At 42.6% G+C, this 16,412-nt stretch overlaps 2 protein-coding genes across 2 annotated transcripts in view; one reads left to right on the top strand and one right to left on the bottom strand.

Annotated features, from left to right (window-relative positions):
- LOC126759340 (uncharacterized) overlaps positions 1 to 16,412 on the bottom strand; it is a 134,416-nt gene that overhangs the window by 38,736 nt on the left and 79,268 nt on the right. The window contains exons 4-12 of the mRNA XM_050474074.1: positions 12,779 to 12,964; positions 11,960 to 12,474; positions 11,677 to 11,862; positions 11,288 to 11,553; positions 10,929 to 11,221; positions 10,674 to 10,863; positions 9,601 to 10,617; positions 3,334 to 8,834; positions 18 to 3,277 (exon numbers count right to left, since the gene is read on the bottom strand). Coding sequence (XP_050330031.1) covers positions 18 to 3,277; positions 3,334 to 8,834; positions 9,601 to 10,617; positions 10,674 to 10,863; positions 10,929 to 11,221; positions 11,288 to 11,553; positions 11,677 to 11,862; positions 11,960 to 12,474; positions 12,779 to 12,964 — 11,414 coding nt within the window. The remainder of the gene's footprint in view (positions 1 to 17; positions 3,278 to 3,333; positions 8,835 to 9,600; positions 10,618 to 10,673; positions 10,864 to 10,928; positions 11,222 to 11,287; positions 11,554 to 11,676; positions 11,863 to 11,959; positions 12,475 to 12,778; positions 12,965 to 16,412) is intronic.
- The window catches only part of LOC126759164 (frizzled-3), a 485,412-nt gene that overhangs the window by 467,676 nt on the left and 1,324 nt on the right, over positions 1 to 16,412 (top strand). The window lies entirely within an intron of this gene.

Genomic DNA, 16,412 nt, shown 5'->3' with positions numbered 1-16,412 from the left:
GTATTATTATTGTCTACCGTGGCAACTGCCACGTCTGCGCTATTGTTGTCCAGCTCTCCAGAACCCAACGATGTATTGCCGTCGTTGCTTATGTTGAATACTTCGTGTATTTGTTTTTTAATGTCGACGCTGCTGGTTTCTGCTGATGTTGGTGGTTGCGGCTTCCCTATGTAAATTACTGGCGAGTCTTTATAGTATTGATAGTATTTTCTGCGATGATATATAGGCAATGAGAGCGAAGCATCTTCACCAGCTTCGTTCAATTCGTTATTTAAATCAGACACGGAGTTGTGTTCAGTAATCTCATTTACAGTTTTTGTAATGGTTTCAGTTTCACCATTAACTGTGTTTGTGGTGGTCGTGGTTTTGGTTAGAACGGTGGTATGACCTTTGGAGTTAACAGTTTCATCAGCATTAGTACGGAGGTTGGTAATTGCGTTAGCGAACTGCTTCTTGAGTACATCCAATGAATCGTCGGAAGTCTGGTGAGCGTGTGTTGTGGTTGTTATTATGGTAGCTTCCTCAGTTGAGGTAGAAGAGAAAGGTTTGGGTGGTCCTTCAGTTGTGAAGGTTGTTATAGTTACGGATTCCTCAGCAGCAGTGTTATTGGTAGTACTTATTGGTGGTGAGCTCTCCTTTGAACTAGTCACGACCTTAGCTTGCTTCACTACTACTTCTTGCACATTCACGGCTTCTTCGACTTTTGTTTTACTCAGAGGACGTTGTATTTTTATGAGTTTCCGACGTAAAGCTGGTCGCGGTGTTGCTACGGTAGCTTCATTACTTGTATCCGTTGTAGTTTTAGCTGGAGCTTCGGTGGTTTTTATTACTGAAATTGGTCTTTTAAATGCAAAACCTTTCCTTGTTGTTTGTATAGCCGCCTCAGTAGTAGTAGTTAGGGGTTCCTCGGCAAGCGGTTCCTCAGTTGTTATAGTTTTCGTAGTCAGTTTGGAGATTGGTCTTTTAAATGCCAATCCTTTTTTGGTTGTCGGTTTTGGTGACGCAGTTGTTGTCACCAATTGTACTACGTCTTCCTCCTCAGCATCCGTAGTTCGTTGGGTTGTTGACGTGGTTGTGCGGAGCGGTCTTGTGGGTCTTGTACGACGCACAATTGTACTGCCTGCAGTTGCAGTTGGGCGTGTTGGTCTGGTTGTAGCTTGGCTATTTGTGCGCTGCTCTTCGTACTCATATTCTTCAACATTTTCACTTTCAGTTATTGTCGCTGGCTTTTTTATTAATTTTCTTCTAGTTTTGACGATTGTCTTTTCGCCTTCTTGTCTTCGTTTCGCCTTGGCCGCAAAATCCAGTGATAGTAAGGATGACAGATCGGTGTCACGGAAGCGTACGCCACCACGATTACGTGTTACTGGACGCGGTGTGCTTGGTGGGATTTTCTCAGTTATAACCTCGTATACGTACTCGTATTCCGGCTCCACTTTTTGTACGGTTTTCGTATGTACACGTTTAACGGTTTTCTGCGTATCGTCACCGTTATTATAAGTTTGTGTATAAGTGGTTTGAGTTCTGCTGCTGCCACTTTCATCATATTCGGTTTTTGATGAATATCTATCGGCAGCGTTTAACCGATTCACATTTCTCCTACTACCTTCATTAGAGTACTGTGCGCGACCGCTATATCTGCCGCGACCGCTTCCTGATCTAAAAGATGAACTACGGTTCCTCGAAAACTCCTTAGCTTTTGATTCATCCGTTTCAACTGCACCCTCATCGCTAACTGTGCGCTGAGTGGCAACCTTGTTGAGACCACTCAACTTTGTTGTGGTTGTCGCGGAAACATGCGCAGAATTATCCTCGTGGTCTACATTGTTATTAGTAGACGCTTCATTAGCTTCAGTCTCCAAAAACTTCCTGTTTTTGGCGAATAAGCTAAGTTGTCTATAATTCGTTGCCGAGCTTTCATTAGAATGGGTTGTTACGATACCGTTAGATGATGCGGCGTTACTGTCCGATATCCTGATGGATTTTGTATTATTAGCGATCGTAGTACGTTGACTTGAATTTGCTGTGTTACTTGAAGTATTGACGTTAGCATCGGCTTCACCGCCTGCAGCTGAGGTACCCTCAATTCTTTTTGAAGTGTATGTTGCTGAATGGCCGGCACTTGTCGTATCACTCTTAACAGCATCACTCGCTACATTTTTATTATCGAGAATAGTAACATCTTCCTCTAACTTCTCACTCTTACTTGAGGTGGACTCTTCCTCGTTAGAACTGCCTACGAGAGCGCCTACTGTTGTAGAACCCAGACTTTCTGAGTTCGTTGACTTTATAAGAGCGTGTTTATTCTCAGAATTACTTTGATTCACATTCTCTGCATCATAATGTGATAGTGTCTCAGTCTTCTTCTGCGTGGAAGTGAACGTAGTACTAATTCTTCCATCTTCTCCAACGCCTTCAACTGTTTTAATTCGAGCAGAGCCTTCTGCCAACTTAGCTGCCACGATCTCATTATTATTTCTGGTAGCATTTCGAGAGCCACTTATTCTTCTTCTAATAACAGTAGTTCTTCGATGATTAGAGTTTGTTCCATTTCTATTATTTACGGTCTTAGTTCTTATTGATATATCTTGAGTTGCAGCAGCGTCAGCGCCAATTTTAGTAGATCCCTCATGTGTGTCAGTGTTGGTGTTTCCTAAGTGTGCGCCAACCGTTTGATAGGAATTTCGTTCGCTTGATAATGCACTACCTTCTTCCCCTTTGTAAATTCCATCCAAATATATACGCTTACCGAGGTTATATTGGCTCTCGTTGTACGGTCGGTGCTTATTCACATCAAGCGCCAATAATGACGATAAATCGTCTTTGTCCATGTGCGGCCGGTATGTACCTCGATAAGTGGTGCGTCGCTGTGGTGTTACAGTTGTGGATTTGGTTTCATCGTCTTCACTCTCATCTCTCCTGCTTGAATATCTGGTAGTTGATGATTTTTCATTAGCACTATAAGTATGACTTGTTGTCTTACGATTCGATGTAGTGTCAATGAACGATGTGGACACCTGATCACCATTTTTCAGTACATAACCACGTGTGGTCTGTGCACGACCTTTACTTCCAAGTGCTTGTGTGTCAACATTTTCCGTGGCCGCTTCCTTTTCTCTAGTACTAACTTTTGTTTTCGTTGAAGAAGCTCCACTGAAAGAGTTATTGGTTCCTTTGAAGCTTTTTTGAGCAGTTCTAATTCCTATATTTTCCGTTGTGGGTTGTTCAGTTTCGCTGATCGTTTCACTTGTAGTAGGAGTTGCAGTCTGTATTGACGCTAATGTACTCGTTGGTACTGCAGTGTAGTTGTTTCTGGTGAAATGACAAACGTACTAGATTCGGTGGTAGCTGATGCTTCAGTAATAACTTTTATATTGCTTATGTCCTCGGTAGGGTCTGTAACTGCCTCAGTTGGGGGCAAAGTACTTGTTTCACTAACTTCTGGTGCTAAAGTAGGTAGTGGCGAATCCGTTGTACTGGGTTGCGATACTTCCGATGTTGTGTCAATTGTGCCTAATGTCAAAGATCCTGCAGAAACTGTGACAGTAGTTTCCATTATTTCTGGTATACTTGTGGTAGCTGGAGTAGCAGGAGTGGTCGATGCTCTTATCGTAGAATAAGTTACTGGCGATGTGGTTGTTTCTTCTGGAATGAGAGTAGTGTCGGGTAACGCCGTTGTAGTTGGTCTGCCCCGTACCTTGGATTTTATCGCCGCAGAGCTTTCTTCTATAGTTTCAGCGATTGTGCCAACTCTTTGACGTGCAAATGTTCTCTTATTTGTAGCGGTATTACTTCCAGACAAAGATGACAAAATAGTTGCCTCAGTCTCCGAGTTGGCGCTTGTTGTAGTTGGTCTACTACGTACTCTGAATTTAGTTTCTGTTAAATTCTCTTCTGTTTTATTGAAGGATGTGCCTGTTCTGTGTCGAATTCCGTTTCTTCTATTAGCGTTGGTATCAGTTTCTGAAGATGATATGGTGGTTTCCGGAGAAATAGTTGTAGTTGGTCTACTACGCACTTTTAATTTAGTTTCTGTTGAATTCTCTTCTATTTTATCGAAGGTTCTATGTCGTGTAATGTTCCTTCTATCCGTTTCGGAAGATTTTGCTACTGTGGTTTCTGGAGCAAGTGTTGTAATTGGTCTGCCACGAACTTTGTGTATTGCTTCAGTAGAATCATTCTCCGTGTATTTAGTAGATCCGCTAACTCTGTGTCGCGCTATACTCTGTTTGGAAGTTGCAGCGGTTTCTGATGATATTATGATTTTTTCTGTTGTTTCTGGAGGATTTGTTGTAGTTGGTTTGCTTCGTACTTTGAAATTTGTGTCAGCCGTGTGCTTTTGCTCAGAATATGCAAAAACTTTGTGGCGGGTGTTGACGGAAGAGCTGGAAAAGGTTGTCTCTGGAACAGAAGAGCCCGATGTTGTTGTTTCTGGAATAGACGTGATTTCAGTAGTGCTATCTTGGGGTTCAGTTTTCGTTGAGTTTGTAACGGCTTCAGTGGATACTGCTTCTGTGGTCTCTTCAATTATCATTGAAGAAGTGGTTTCTGGAGTAGCAGTTGTAGTTGATGATGCTATCGTGGTTTCTTCCATTTCTTGGTGGGTGGTAGTTTCTGGAACTGCGGTTGTAGTTGATTTACCACGAGCTTTGACAATCTGTTCAGTTGTTACTATTGTGGTTTCTTCAATTTTTGGGTGGGTGGTAGTTTCTGGAACTGCGGTTGTAGTTGGTCTATTACGATATTTGCGACTTGTTTCAGTTGATGTAACTGTTGTTTCTTCAATTTCTGGTTGGGTGGTAGTCTCTGGAACTGCGGTTGTAGTTGGTCTATTACGATATTTGCGACTTGTTTCAGTCGATGTAACTGTTGTTTCCTCAATTTCTTGTTGGGTGGTAGTCTCTGGAACTGCGGTTGTAGATGGCCTACCACGGAATTTGCGACTTGCTTCAGTCGATGTAACTGTTGTTTCCTCAATTTCTGGTTGGGTGGTAGTCTCTGGAACTGCGGTTGTAGATGGCCTATCACGGAATTTGCGACTTGTTTCAGTCGATGTAACTGTTGTTTCCTCAATTTCTGAGTGGGTAGTAGTCTCTGGAACTGCGGTTGTAGTTGGCCTACCACGGAATTTGCGACTTGTTTCAGTTGATGTAACTGTTGTTTCCTCAACTTCTGGTTGTGTGGTAGTCTCTGGAACTGCGGTTGTAGATGGCCTACCACGGAATTTGCGGCTTGTTTCAGTTTTTGCTACTGTGGTTTCTTCAATTTCCGATTGTTTAGCAGTTTGTGGAACAGGTGTTGTTCTGGGTCTGCTACGAGCTATGTGCCTTACTTCAGTGGAGTTTATCTCTGTATTTTCCGAAGTTCCAACTCTGTGACGTGTGGTGTTGTTCTTTTCAACAGTTGAATCAGTATCAGCAGAAGTTTTGGTTATGGTAGGTCGAACCCTAGTTTTTCTTGCGGTCTCGTTAGACACATCTTCAGACTTTACAGCGGAGTATGAGGTTATGCCTCTGTGATGTGTGAACGCTTCCTTGTGAGTCGCAAGCTCAGCGAGTGTGGAACTTGAGTTGGAAGTCTCTTTAATTTCAGGAATTACTGTAGTTACTGGTATTTCAGTTGTAGTTGGTCTACTACGAACTTTGGATATATGTAGAGTAGTGTTCTTCTCTGCAATCTGAGATGACGTGCGTACTTTAAAACTAGTAGGTATATTAATTTCTGTCGCGGGTATAATAGTCGTGTCATCTATTTCCGGGAGCGAAGTGCTAACATCAACAGTTGTTGTGGTGTAACTTTCGGTGGTGGTTTCTGCCAAGCGCGGCGTAGTTACGCGATTTTCCTCATCAGTGATCTCGGCGGCTGTATTTTCTACTTCCAATGAACCAATAACGGAAGCGCCAGAGAACTTCGAACTCTTTTCACTGCTATTTTTACTTGAAGTCGAGCTTTCATTTTTGTCTTCAGTTATTTGCAATCCTGATACCTTTTCTTGTGAAAGATTTGTGCTAACGTAACCACCATTTGTATTCTTGCTTGTTTTGTCCGTGAAACGACTATTTTCTCGCTGATTCGACGTGACGGTACTTGCGTCAAATGCACTTTCCGTATGCCCACGATTTATTGTATGATACTTACTTGAGCCACGTTCAATCGTGTGTGTTTCGCTTTTTCCGATCGACCTGCTGTCTTCGCTTTCTACCACTCCACTGGTTACCTCGTTTTCGCTCGTCGTTTGTGCGATTTTTCCACCACGTGATATACCCTGGTATATGCGACTGCGACTCTGTTCCGCTTGCTTGGCAACTTCTTCGAGATTTCTGTAGAAAGACGAAGTTTGGTCCTCATTTAGCTTTACGCCATCACTACCGCGCACAATGGTGTTATAATGTATTGTCTCGGTGGTGGGATCATGCGTGTGATCTGTGCGACGCGTTATGGTTTGATATTTGCGATCAATGCTCTCTCCATCGCTACTTGGCACGTAGTTTTCGATTTTCGTGCGCGTAGTAATGGTCTCTTCAACTGTGGTGGTAATGATTTTACCGCTGCTATCTTTCGTTCTCGTGGTATAGACTGTTGTACGCACGACGCTGCCATCGTCCAAAGTTTCGAAAGTGGTGGTATTTTTAGTACCCAAATCCTCGTTAGTTGCAGTGTGGCTTTCATCTAGCCTCGATTCGTGCGTTTGCGTGTGCCCCCTGTAGATAGTGGCGTAGGTCTTGTCTGCTTTGTTGTTGTTCACACCATTTTCATTACTATTTAGCGTTGAATGTTCATCAGCGCTTATTTTATGCTGTTTCGTACCAGCTTCGTCAGAGTTTGTGATTGTCGTATAGACTGTTTGAATTTTTACCATGCCGTTACCCTCGTCGGTAATGGTGGTTCCGTTGGCTTGCATGGTCACAGTCGAAGTTGTGTTTTCCTCACCGTTATCTCCGGTGACTGTTGTGTATGTCGAAGTTGTGTGATTTGTTGCGTTTTCGGCGGTACTGACCGTTTCTTTGCCTGTGTCGTTGCTTTTTAGGTCCTCTTTTTCTTCGCTTACCATCTTCAAGCCACGACTGCGGAAATTTGTAGAGTCAGCTGTCCTTGCAGAGAGACCATTTTGAGCCGACGTTTCCTCGGTCTCGGTTATCAAACTTTTGCCGCGATACTTACTTGCCTTCAGCGTCTCGTCTTTGGTATTTGTCGTCAAAGCGTTCAGCTGTGTTACACTAACCCTACTTTTGTTTTCTAACACTGTATTAGCTAATTGTTCGCGTTTGCTTTCGAGCTCGCCCTTTAACGTCTCAGCGGACGCGGTATTCGCTCGACTGTCACTCTTTTCTTGTGCTGAAAGTGTATGGTTTATACTTAAGCTATGGTTTCTATCTACAACATGCCTTAGACTATTATTTGCATTTATACCACTAACACCGTCTACTACATCTACTACATGCGTGTGTGTGTGCAATTTCGTTTGTGTAAGGGTGCGCGTAGTGCTGCCCTCATTATCATCGTTTGTTTCCAATCCGTTTTGTACTTGCAACACATCTGAATTGGAACTCACCTTATTTTTGGAGGCACTGGTTGCCGTTAACCTCGTCTTAACTATGCTTTGTTCATCTTCTGAACTCTCGGTAGTAGTAGTTTGTATATCAGCATTGTTGGTTGGATTGGTATTATTCGGGCGCGTACGACGCCTGGGATAACCGAAAGGTCTAGGGCTAGATATGGTTCCCAGGAATTCGTTAGTGGGTGTTGATTCGGTGGTTGTTATGCTGTTTGTGGAATCCGTTGTGGAATCTAGCTGTTGATTTTGTATTTGATTTTTACGAGTTAGTAACTCGTTCGTTTGTTGTTGTCTTCTACCACCAGAGTATTTAAAGGTATTACCTCTAATATTACTACTTAGCTTATCATCGGTACTACTACTACTACCCGTTTTTAGACTAGTTTTTTTGGTTTCTTTGAAAATTTTGTTGTTTTCGCTTTCGCTTTCATTTTCATTTTCAGTGTCTATGTCAGTGTTTGTTGTTGTTGTTGCTTTTGTAACATTTCGTGTTCTTGTTATGAATTTATATTGTGTCTTTGTGCGATTATTACTTAAATTCGTTACCTCATCGCCGTTGGGGGTTTGGTCAGTGTCAGTTGAGGTGGCTGTAGTAGCGGTGCTTGTCAGTGTTTCGGTCGTTGTTGTAGCTTTCGTTGTTCTTGCCGTTGTAGTCTCAGCGAGCTCTATATCCTTCGGACTTTCGTTGGGAGTTAAGGCAGTTTTTTCAATAAGGGAATTTACATCTAGCGAAAGGTCTAAGGCATCCTTTGAGTCAGACTCAAGGTTTGGTGGGAGTGTGGTAATGGTGGATTTGGTATCGGTTAGTTCAATATCATTTGATGTTGTTGTAGTAGCGGCGGCATTTGTTGTGGAAATAATGGGTTGGGATGTGGTGGTAATGGTTTGCTTCGTGGTAATGGGTATGAATTGGGGATTAGTATTTTTAATGGTTATGGATAGGGCGGGTGAGTCATTTGCTGTTGTGACAGTGGTAGTAGTAGTTGGTAAAATTGGTTCAGGTGTTTCGTTGTTGCTAAAAGTGTTTTCTAATAAATTGTATCTGGTTGGTGTTTCTTGGGTGGTGATAGGAGTCTCTGTTGTTGTTGTGGTACGACGACCTATATTCGCATAGATGCGTGTTGTGGTTTGTGTTGATTTTTGTGTGGAATCTATTGCAGCCCCATTTAATTGTACCGTTACATTTTGTTCATCCTCTTGATCCACCTCGTCGTCATCTTGACTGCTGGCCGATGTCTGAAGCCTGTTTGTGGGTCTCGTACGCTCCAGATATTTATACCTGCAAGTGGTAAGAGTTTGAAAATTTCTAGATATTATAAAACGGTATAATAGGTATGTGTAGCTACTCTGCGATAGGAGAAACTCAGCTCTGATGAACACATAAAAAAATTGTTTCAATTGGAAATGAAAGTTTAGCAAAGTGTTGTTATCTAAGAAAAAAGACGTCTTATTATATTAAAGCAGTTTTAACGAATTTCTACATATTGGGTAGATATGTGAACTATCTCGCTCCCCAATTCCAGTGGTTTTTAAGTCGATTAAAATCGGCACGAAAAAACTTTTGGTGATTTTTTTATGTAGATATCCGACCAATGGTCGCCTATTTCGGTATAATTACACTATCTCTCCTTAAATCAACGACTCATAAAAGCCGATAACTAAACACTGCCCTCTAAGACAGTTGAAAAAATAATAATCGAAATATCGATGAGTGTCTTGTTTGGCGTGATTACCAGAGTTATAAAGAACAAGAGTAAATAATTTAATTAAAAATATTTCAAGACTCTGAGGGGCTCCACGATGCAATATTGTTAGATCAAGATCATCTCTTTACCCTCTCTAACCCTTTAAAATTTCATTGTACTTCGGGAAAAGAGTCTGCAGGTTTCAGCAAGACCCTGCGCAGTGTAGACTTGTTGAAGATTAGTATATATATAATTTTCAGTCATCTTAATCATTACTATGTCTTCAAAACTATCGAAATAAAGCCAATCATTCATTCGTACACACGAAACACCTTTTGGTCATGTTCGATAATTCTTTACCTATTTGAATTAGTGACAATTTCCTCTGCTGGCTGGCTGCTTTCAGTGGTGGTAAACCGTCCTCGGTTCCGATTTAGTGAGGTGTAGGTGCGCTTTTCTTCACTCTCCTTTACAGTTTTGACCTCTTCGTCACTTCCTTCAGCTTCCTCATCGGATTCGGTACGAAGTGTTGTTGGTCTGGTGCGTTTTATGCTTGCATACGAGGGTGTGACTGTGTTGGTTGGCCGCTTTGTGGTTTTGCTTCTACTACTCAACTCCTCTTCTTCAGTATTCTCATTTAATTCTTCAGCAGTTTGCTTTTGCTCCACTTCATCTTCATCATCTTGTCCTCTAAATGCACCTCTATGTCTGTTTATTGTCACATATTGTTTCTTTTCTTTCAGGAAACCATCGAACTCAGACAACTTATCAAGTCCCTCATTTTGCGGACCCTGCCTGCTATTACCGCGCACGACGGATGAGTATTTGGAGTAGCCGCTGCTGCTGGCACCCTCAGTAGACTGTGATTCCTCGCTTTCTAATTTAGTACTTGTCGATCCTTCCGTCTTTGTTTGGCCAGATTTTCTAAACAGTGATGATGAGGTAAAGCGATTGCGGAACGAGTTGAAGGTGTTAGGTTTGCTAAGCACTTTGTCGTAAAGATTTTTACTAATCGGCGTGGGGGTGGTAGCCACACCTGATTCACTGGAGCTGCCTTTAATCGATATTGAGCCATCATCTTTGTGTTGCAAGTGCTTTTCTAACTCCTCAAGACCACCCACTTTGCGTATGAGCTCAATGAGCTCTTTTATAACCTGTGGATCTTCTTCGGCATCTCTATCTTTAGTATGTGCTGGTACATCCTCCACCTCCTCCTCCTCTTCTTCTTCATACTCCTCTGGAGCTGATGTTGTTGTAGTGGTGGTTCTAAAGAAAGATGTGCGTGAAGTAGCGGCTGATATACGATTGAGGGAAGCTGTTGGTCGTGGTGTAGTAGTTGTTGTCGTGGTGCTGGTTACAGGTGCAGCAGTTGTGGCTCTAAAGATGGAAAATTAAATTACTTTGTATAAAATATTTAAAACATGAATACTTACTTCTTCGTTTTGCAGGGCACGTTACGCGCAAAATCGCACGAGTCAGCGGCCGGGTTGAAATACAGTCCCGATGGACAAGTGAACTGATGGCCCACAATGCCCAAACCAGACGGACCGCTATCCAAGCACCAATAATATTTCTTACAGTCACGTGGATGTTGAAAGAATCCTTCCTCTTCGCATTTGAAGTCTACGAAGGTGGAAAGAGACATTTTTTTAATATATTTTCTGAGCGTGGGTTAGGTGGGCACTCACCAGTTCCTGGGTCAGGCGTGGTGGGTGGTGCTGGTGTGGTGACGCGACCGCCTATATACAATGAAGAGCCTTCTGGATTAGTCAGTCTTATCGTGGTCTCGGGTGCTTGCGTTGTTGTTGTGGTGCTGGATTGTATACGACGTCGTCCACTACTCAAAGTCGTACGACTCGCTGAACCCTTACCTTCGCTGCTGCCACCAATGCGATTTAATTTTGATGACGAATTCTCACGACTACGTGAACGTGAAGGTTTCTTGGGTGAATTCGGCTTAGCGACTTCGTTGATGCCAAGCCTGAATGGTTGTAATTATAATTGGTTTAAAAATAAGAGGACATTTTTAAAATTTGCAAAATCATACCCTAAGCCCTCGAGCATAGCATCCTTGGCTGCTTCAATCAGTGGATAAGGTTTTCCATTGCAAGTGCCGCGGAAGTCATCGTTATCGATGGCCCAAAACATAATACCACCTAAGCCATTTTCGACCACATATTGCGCTTTCTTACGTACAATGGCTTCATCATCATAACCAACCCATTGATTACGTCTATATGCATATGGTCCCATCGCATTGGGATTTGGCTGTACGACGGTCCACTCAGGGTCCTCTTTCAGATTTTGGCATATCTGTAATGTTAAAAATCATGATTCTGTAAATTCGGGTACTCATTTCCAGTTACAAATTTCTTTCGTTTTGATTCATTTGTTTGCTTACTTATTTCTGACTGTAATTTTCTTCAATCCACTTACCTCATAGTAGGCCAAATAGCCCTTTTCACGTGTAGCATCGCCCTGTTCACCCGGTCCTTCTGACGGTGCGCCAATTTCCGTGCTCTCCTCATTAATCAGTGTATACGAACGTCCGTATGTAGGTATGCCCAGCACCAACTTGTCGCGGTCAGCGCCAGCTTTCAAATAATATTTGATGGAATAATCCTAATAGCAGGAGCAAACCAAAAAAACAGAAAGAAATGCAAATTATCTCAATCAAAATTTCAATTACTTCGACTGCCAACAACTTCAATATGCTTACAATATTCAATTCTGCATCATAATTGTACTCGGACTCTTCCTCCAGCGAGTACAATGGAGCGTGGTGATTAGCCGATGGTTCGTGCGATGAATGAAAATCGTACGAGAGCACATTGAACCAGTCAAGGTACTTGTTCAGTTTGGGTATATCGTAACCCTTCTCGATGTTCTCAATGCCTGCTGGTACCGCCATTGTCAGCAGCAGACGTGGACGTCCGGTCTTCTGTGACTCACGTTCAAATTCGGCGCGCAATTCTTGCACAAACTGCGCATAATTGTCGCGGTCGCGCGGCTTGCCGCCCTCACGCTGTGCCGGATACTCCCAATCCAAATCGATGCCATCAAAATGATTTTGACGTAGAAATTTCAAAATATTTTTAATGAATTGCTGTCGTCGCTCCGGGTTGGCCATAAGCGGCGAGAAACGTGATGACGCCTCATTCCAGCCACCGATGGCAATCATGGTCTTCAATTGCTTGTTGTACGTTTTCAAGCCGGTGAATTTGGCATAGCCGCCTGAACAGTGAAGGGGTGAACGATGCGAATTGGTGGGTGAATGATGACAGGCAGCAGAGACATGAAAATATAGCAAAAAGGGGAGTGTTAATTGAGTTTACCATGCTATTTCATTCGGAAAGAGTTAAGAGAAATGTAAATTTGTATTACAATATGGCTTGTTGAGTGCTTGTTGAGTTGTGGACATACTAGGGAGGTTAAAACTGAAATATTGTACGTTAGAAAAAAATTAAGTGAAAAGGTAAATCTACCATTTTCTCTATACTTAACCCATAATTAGTTAGTTGAAGAACTTTTTACACACCTTGTTCTACATCCTGGTATTTATCGAAGGGTTTCATCTGATTGTCTTTTGTGAATCCACCAAAAGCGTACACCAAATGTGTACACAAATATGGATTGATGTTCTGTGGATTGAATTTCGCTGTACCTGGTCTGTAGACACTCCAATTGGTGTAGTAGCAAACTACTCTGCCTTCCGAACGGACTTCTGAAAATATAGAATAAAATTAAGATTATTCGAATTAGGCCCTAAAATTTCAGTAAGTTATTTTGTGTACATCTTTGGTTTAGTGGTTAGATTTTGACTATTCCTAGGCATACATGTAAAATTGCTGGTATTAGCATAAAAAACTAAAGGTTATCAGTTCACAACAGAGGAGAAAAGAATATCTACATATATAATAATGAAGGGTATATTATCTAGTATAATACTCTGATGTGAAGTTAAAAATTTGTAATATTTAACATTTTGACATTTATTGTTTAAACGAAATTTCGGGTACTGATATCTATAAAATTTTGCATCGGAAAAGGGGATTTTTTAGTATAGCCTAAATTATTTCACTAAGAAATAGCTTCGAATTACAATTTATCAATTGGAGCTGGCTTAGAAGCATAACCAGGAATTTTTTCTTGGCTTATTCCCTTTATAAATTAGTCTATCGAAACCAAATCTTAACGCCTAGGTCTTGTTATAACCTAAACGAGGTATGTGAGTATTAAATTTACAGCAAAGTTTCTTTCACCTTGAAGAAAATGTCGGAGACCCTATAAAATTTATACAAATATATTAATGATCAGCTGCGTCGACTTAGCTATTTCCGTCTATCTGTCCATCTGTATATATTCCAAATAGTGTCTCAGTTTTTGAGATATCGACCGAGCAAACAAACTGACCAATTAAAATAAAATTTTTGTAAGGAATCTTTCGTGAAGGGTATTATCGGGGTAACGGAAGATAATGTTTATTAATAAAAAGGAGGGCCCCACAATCTGCGCCAACTATCGTTGGAAAAGCCTCCTCAACAGCGCATATAAGGTTCTATTGAGCGTATTGTGTGAAAGATTCAAACACACCGTCAACAAACTGATTGGGCCTTATCAGTGTGGCCTGGAAAATCGACAACTGACCAGATATTCACTCTGCGCTAAAACTGCCTTTATGTCGCTATGTCTGAATTTTGTATCCCCAGAAAACTAATACGGTTGTGTAAACTGACGTTGAGCAATACCAAAAGCTCCATCAGGATCGGGAAGGATCTCTCCGAGCAGTTCGATATCAAACGAGGTTTCAGACCAGCCGATTCCCTATCATGCGATTTCTTCAATCTATTCCTGGAGAAAATAATTCGAGCTGGAGATCTGAATAGAGAAGGTACAATCTTCTATACAGCTGCTGGCGTACACCGATGATATTGATATCATTGGCCTCAACAACCGCGCAGTTAGTTCTGCTTTCTCCAGACTAGATAAGAAAGCGAAGCAAATAGGTCTGGTAGAGAACGAGGGCAAGACGAAATATCTCTTGTCATCAATGCGGAGACTCATTGTACACAGGACATTAGTATATTGGATATGTCGGGGTCTATTCTGGATAAGTAGGAGCTTAGCCTGCTACAGTATCCAGAACGAAGCTGCGCAAGCGTTAATCTCCTTTCTCGCGGCAACTGGAGCTCTTCGTCTGCGATGGGTGGTGGTTTGACTCCGAGTACGCCATTCGCTGGAAGAGAGTCGGTGAAGGTGTTGATGGCTTCACTGTGAATGGTGGTCAGTACCTGTCGGAAGTTTGTTGCATCCAAAGTCTGGTCAGAGTACTGTTAGTAATTAAGGAAAGACCTCTTGATGTTCCTAGGAGGCGGTTCCGCTCCAAGCACGTTACTGCAGGGGTGATTTCTGCGAAAACAACCCGACAGGAACTGCCTGAAGAAGAGTTAATTACGCTCCTTAACTGTGAGCATAAGGGCCTCTCTATGCAAGTGTTGACCATATTGATGCGGCGTAGTTGAGGACCGGCCGGCCGATTGCCTTGAAGTTGCCAACAACGTTTCTTTGTCCTTTCCCCATGTGTTGCCGGCTAGCGACTTGAGGATTTTGTTGCGGCGTATGAGGAGTGAAAGGGAATAGACTATCAAAAGTTACACCTAAAATCTAGAATATTGACAGTCGGAAGCTTGAGACAGTGTTGAGTTCCGAGCAGTGAAAAATCGAGAAAGGTCGGAGAGTTTTGAAATATAGAAGTTAAACAATAGCGGGAAGAGGACACCACTCTGTGGAAGCCTTTGTTTAATTCTTCTCACTTTAGAATTTTTTCCTTGAAACAGTACGGATGATTGACGTCCGCTCAGGTAGTTCATGGCCCACCTCTTCAGTCCTGGAGTGAGCGTAGTTTTATTAATGTCTTGCAGTAACGTTGTGTAACTAACCGTGACAAGTCCAACGCTACGAGGATCGTTCCTCACAGGATGGTTTCTGGTTAAGGCCACAAACTATAAGGGCGTTTATGATGTGAGTGCTGTGGTGGTTCTGTACATTCTTCGGATTCCATGCTGGTGGTTTGCTAGGCTCAGGTGGTGAATGAAGTTCGGAAGTAGCAAGGCTTCAAGTGTCTTCACTACCAGGGAGAGGAGAGTTATCGGACGATAGGACTCCCCTTTGTTGGCGGGTTTCCCAGGTTTCAGTAGTGGGACCACTCTTCCGACTTTCCACATATCGGGTATTTGAAGAGTGGTCAGCGACATGTTGAGGACCTTGGTGAGGTAGTTTACTCCCGTCGAGCCTAGATGCATTAGCATAAGCATGTTGATTCCATCAGGGCCAATGGATTTAGTTGATTTTGTCTAATTGATGACATTCTGAACCTCCTCATCGGTGCGCAGCCGTCGGAGAAGACATCGTTTGGTTTTGTCTACCGAAAGAAGCTGTGTAAATTGCCGGCTAAAATAGCTCGTGCACTTCTTCGGGTCCGAAGAGGCGCGGCTATTGAATTGAACTTCAAATGGGTCATCATGTCTCTTAAAGCTAAAGCTTACTCACACCGGTAGAGAGGTTGCAGCACTTCAAGTGCTCTATCCATTTCATCCGCTTGTGTTGATTAACCAATCACTGAATCTTCAAATTGAGATCCCTTATTCGGGGATCCCCGCGATCGGCATGGCGTAAGGTGTCACGCTCGTTAGCTAAAACAGCTGCTTCGACTGGGAAATTAGGGCGGAGTTCCGCAATTCTTCTAGCCGGGATGAAGCGAGCGGTAGCCGCTGGGATCACCTTGCATCATTATCAGACCCGCGCTAGCAATGGTAATATCAGGGGAGCTATTACAGGTGCCCATAATTCTGGTGGGGGCTTCGTCATTCATTGTGAAGATGTGGGAGGATGTATATATTAAATATTTCGAGCTCGACATCGCCTGACCGGATAGATATACCCTGACATTCTAGGGTAGTATACCTGCGGTCGATGTCTCTATCGATTAGACGATATTGCACGGTGTTGTGCAATATGAAGGCTAGGCCTCCACCTTTATCTCGCTCACGATCTTTCCGTAAAACGTTGAAACCGGCACAACTCAGAAGATTTGAGAGACTGTTTAGTTTGGTTTCTTGAACCGTAGCTATCGATACGCGATCTCGGTTCATGAGATGCATGTTTTTCGCGGG

This window comes from Bactrocera neohumeralis, chromosome 5 (assembly GCF_024586455.1).
Source record: "Bactrocera neohumeralis isolate Rockhampton chromosome 5, APGP_CSIRO_Bneo_wtdbg2-racon-allhic-juicebox.fasta_v2, whole genome shotgun sequence".
Lineage (NCBI taxonomy): Eukaryota > Metazoa > Arthropoda > Insecta > Diptera > Tephritidae > Bactrocera > Bactrocera neohumeralis.
This window is presented reverse-complemented; position numbering and strand designations above follow the sequence as displayed.